This window comes from Carlito syrichta, unplaced genomic scaffold, assembly GCF_000164805.1.
Source record: "Carlito syrichta isolate Samal-C Ts95f unplaced genomic scaffold, Tarsius_syrichta-2.0.1 Scaffold34193, whole genome shotgun sequence".
In the NCBI taxonomy this organism is placed as follows: domain Eukaryota; kingdom Metazoa; phylum Chordata; class Mammalia; order Primates; family Tarsiidae; genus Carlito; species Carlito syrichta.
Window position 1 is genome coordinate 38,047 of NW_006978289.1, and position 4,117 is coordinate 42,163.

General features: G+C 50.4%; 1 protein-coding gene across 1 annotated transcript in view; it reads left to right on the forward strand.

Annotated features, from left to right (window-relative positions):
• The window catches only part of LAGE3 (L antigen family member 3), a 1,518-nt gene extending 359 nt beyond the window's left edge, over positions 1-1,159 (forward strand). The window contains exons 2-4 of the mRNA XM_021717903.1: positions 1-118; positions 536-664; positions 856-1,159. Coding sequence (XP_021573578.1) covers positions 1-118; positions 536-664; positions 856-1,000 — 392 coding nt within the window. The 3' untranslated portion in view covers positions 1,001-1,159. The remainder of the gene's footprint in view (positions 119-535; positions 665-855) is intronic.
• Positions 1,160-4,117: the final 2,958 nt, after the last annotated feature.

The following is a 4,117-nucleotide window of genomic DNA, read 5'->3' on the forward strand; positions in this document are numbered from 1 at the left end:
GCACGGCGGCAGACCCGGCCGGTGAGGCTCTCCATGTCGCGGGAGCACCGCACGCCCCAGGTCCCGGCACAGATACCGCGCCTGCAGCCGGAAGGCCAGGAATCCGACCACACACGTTGTATCCTGCCCGAGGGGACAGCGGGAGCGGGCTGGGGCTGCCTGCGGCGGGAGAGAGGTGGGCGGGGCAGAAAGGATGGAAAGTGTGGGTGAGGGGTGGGCGCCCTGGGGCCACGGAAAGGGGAGCGGGGGAAACCGGGGGCTGAGGTGTGTCGAACGGCGGGAAGGAATCGAGATAAGAGGAGAACTGGGGGCGACTGGCGGAGAGTTCTGGCCAAGGGGTCCTGGGCGGGATAAGAGGGGAGGAACGAGAGCAGAGTAGGAACCGGGCGGCCGTAGGGTATTGCAGAAGCGGGCTTGAATTGGGATGGGACCAGTTAGGGTGGCCTGAAAGAGGCTGGATGGCTTCGGAGGAGCGAGGAGGCCCGAGATTCACCCGCGGTCGGTATCCGGTAGCACCTTTACTCACCCGCGTCAGCACCCTCAGCGTGCCTTTCCCGACCCCTTTGGAGGCGGAAGTCGCCCTTGGTTCCCTGGCTCCAGATGCTGAGCCCCACCAAAGGGTGGTTGGAAAGGATCTTACAGTGAGCGGCAGTGTCCTAGCTGTGTGAGTTCTAGAAAGGGCCGGGGCGGGGTGGGGGGGGGTTGTGTGCAGACACCCAAGGCTTCATCTGAGGGCGGCTCTTTGCCTGTGAGGCTCTGTGATGATGGTCTCGACCCCAGGGTTCAGTGTAATAGATATCTGAGGGGCAAGGAGTCGCCACCTCCGACTTGATTTTCTTTTTTCCTCACTTTTAGCCACTGGAAAGCTGAAGACTGTCGCCTGCTCCGAATCTCCATCATCAACTTTCTTGACCAGCTTTCCCTGGTGGTGCGGACTATGCAGCGCTTTGGGCCCCCGTTTCCCACTGAACCTGGGCTGGAAAAAGGGGCTGACGTGTAATCTGGTGGCTCCTCCTAGGCAGTGAGTCCCACAGTAATTACTTTAGTGTGGGGGCCTCATAGTTTTCGTGGACTGGCCCCTGGACTCTCAGGATCCACTTGTACTTAAATGTACTTAAATGTTTGTTGCCACAAAAAATAAACTGAGCTATGACTCCCATGTCTGAGTTTCTTTTTCCAGCCATAGCACCTCCACACAGTCTTGCTTTGTCCTTGGGTTGGAGGGGAGGTTCAGATAGTCAAGTAGTACAAGGTAATTAAAGACAATTTAAGAAATGGAAGAAAAAGAAAATAAATTGGGCCCTGTCATTCAGCATTAACTGATGTAAACATTTTGGAACATTTCCTTAGTTTTATAGTTGTGTTTATGTAGTAAATGGGTAACAGTAATATGTAATATATAATTTTTGCAAGTTAATGTTCAACTTTTTCCTTTTTTTCCTAACATGAGCCTTCTTCTTTCAAAAAATTCTTCAAAAATATTCGGGCAAACCCCTCTGAGTCCCCTCCCACTGTAGAAGCTTTTCTGTCCTCTCAATAAATCAATGGATGTGTAAAAGATGCATTATACTGAGGTGACAGGATTGCCTTAGCCCATGGGTTTGAGACCAGCCTAGGCAACATGGCGAGACCCTGTCTCTACAATAAATAAAGAAAATTAGCTGGGCATGGTAGTGCATGCTTGTAGTTCTAGCTACTTGGAAGGCTGAGGCAGAAGGATTGCCTGAGCCCAGCAGGTCGAGGCTACAGTGGCTGTGAGTGTGCCACTGCACTCCTGCCTGGGCGACAGAGTGAGACTCTTGACTCAAAATAAAATGTACTATAACATGATGGTTGAACATTCCAATTGTTTCCAATTTTCCTCTATTATAGGTATCGATTCAATAGAATTGTATATGTCTTTTCACGAGTGATTGTTTCCTTAAGATAGATTCTGTATGGTATGGTAGCTCACGCCTGTAATCCCAGCACTTTAGGAGGAGGAGACGAGAGGCTCTCCTGAGCCCAGGAGTTGAGACCAACCTGGGCAACTTGGTGAGACCTCATCTCTACAATAAATCAAACGATCTGGGCGTGGTGGTGTGTGCCTGTAGTTCCAGCTACTTGGAAGATTACTGCACTCCAACCTGGGTAACAGACTGAGACCCTGACTCAAAAAAAAGAGGTAGATTTCAAGAAGTAGAATTACTAAGTTAAATATTCAATATTTAGAAGCTGAGGCGAGTGGATTGCCTGAGCCGTGGGTTTGAGACCCACCTGGGCAACTTGGTGAGACCTTGTCTGTACAATAAATCAAAAATTAGCCAGGCATGGTGGTACACACCTGTAGTTCCAGCTACTCAGAAGGCTGAGGTGGAACGATCACCTGAACCCAGCAGGTCGAGGCTACGGTGGCCGGGAGCCTGCCACTGCACTCCAGTCTGGGTGACAGAGTGAGACTCCAATTCAAAAAAAAATTTTTTTTCATTATTTAAGGTTCTCAAGCTGCAGTACAAAACTGCTCTCCAACAAATGTGCCCTCCCACCAGAAGGCTGATTTCCCACATCCTTGTCAGAGTTTGTCTCCTGCCAAAATAAAACTGTGTTTTCATTAGAAGAACAAACAAACCAAAAACACTGGTGATTGTGCAGATTATTAGCCTACTCAAGAAAAGACCAGCGAAGAAAGTGCTTGGACAATTGGTTAAGTTTTTTTGTTTTTGTTTTTTTTGGACTCAGAGTCCCACTCTGTCGCACAGACTGGAGTGCAGTGGCATGCTCCTGGCCACCGCAGCCTCAACCTGCTGGGCTCCGGCGATCCATCCGCCTCAGCCTTCCAAGTTGCTGGAACTACAGGCGCGTGCTATTATGCCTGGCTAATTTTTGATTTATTGTAGAGATGAGGTTTTGCTGAGTTGCCCAGGTAGGTCTCGAACCAGCGGACTCAAGCAATCCACTCACCTTGGCCTCCCAAAGTGCTTGGATTACAGGCTGAACCACCTAGCCCGGTGGTTAAGTATTTGGGGAAAGGAGTTAGCACCCAGTGAAATATGATGAGTCCTGCAGACTTGCTAAACTCAGTCTTGTGGCTCTTCTGTAGATGCCATTAGTTTTTCTCAGAAAAAAGGAAATTGTTGGCTGGGCGCAGTGGCTCAAGCCTATAATCCTAGCACTTTGGGAGGCCAAGGTGAGAGGATTGCCTGAGCCTACAGGTTCAAGACCAGCCTGGGCAACATGGTGAGACCTCATCTCTACAATAAATCAAAAAATTAGCTGGGCGTGCCAGCGTGCGCCTGTAGTTCTGGCTACTTGGAAGGCTGAGGTGGAAGGATTGTTTGAGCCCACCAAGTCGAGGCTGCAGTGGCTGAGATCGTGCCACTGCACTCCAGCCTGGGGGATACAGTGAGATACCAACTCAAAAACAAGAGAAAAAAGGCAGCTGTGCTAAGGCAGGGAGCTCCCCCCGCCGCCCCCCAAGCCTAATAAAACAAAGGCCTTTCCAGGATAGAGAAGGGGCTTTCATAAGTACCATAAGATAAAGGCCTTCCCAGAATAGTGAAAGGATCCACCTAGCACCATAAGATAAGAGCTTTCTTAAAAAGATTTATGTTGGAAAGGAATGTAGCCCCCCAATCTGTAGTACGCATGTGTAACTCTGCTGCAACCCTGAACTGTGAAATACCCAATCAGCCTGCATGTTACTAATATGTAAGCCTTATCAGGGGAACAAAGAAACTAAAATTGTATAAAAGGCAATGCCCCCCTGCGCTCGGGGCTCAGCCTTTGGATTAGCTGGTGCTGGCACGAATAAACACTTCTTCCTGGCAAAGAAGCCTCAGAGTCCTGTCTGTCTCTGTAAAATCCTGCCACAGTGCTTCTTCCTTTCCAGTCCGGATGCCTTCCATTGACTGATTTCTCTCCCCAGAGTGGGTTGCCTTTCCCCCTTCTTTGTATCCCGGCTAGTATGTGACTGGATGCCAGACGTTGTGCCTTCCTCCTTGACTGCCGGGGATGTCTGGCTTCCTAGACGTGCCCGTGAGCCGCGTGCTGGGATGCCGTGAAGTGACCTGGAAGCACCTGGATCCTGCTGAGTCTTGCTTTGAAGATGGGCTGCGAGGGCCCAGGGCAGCGCTTAGCG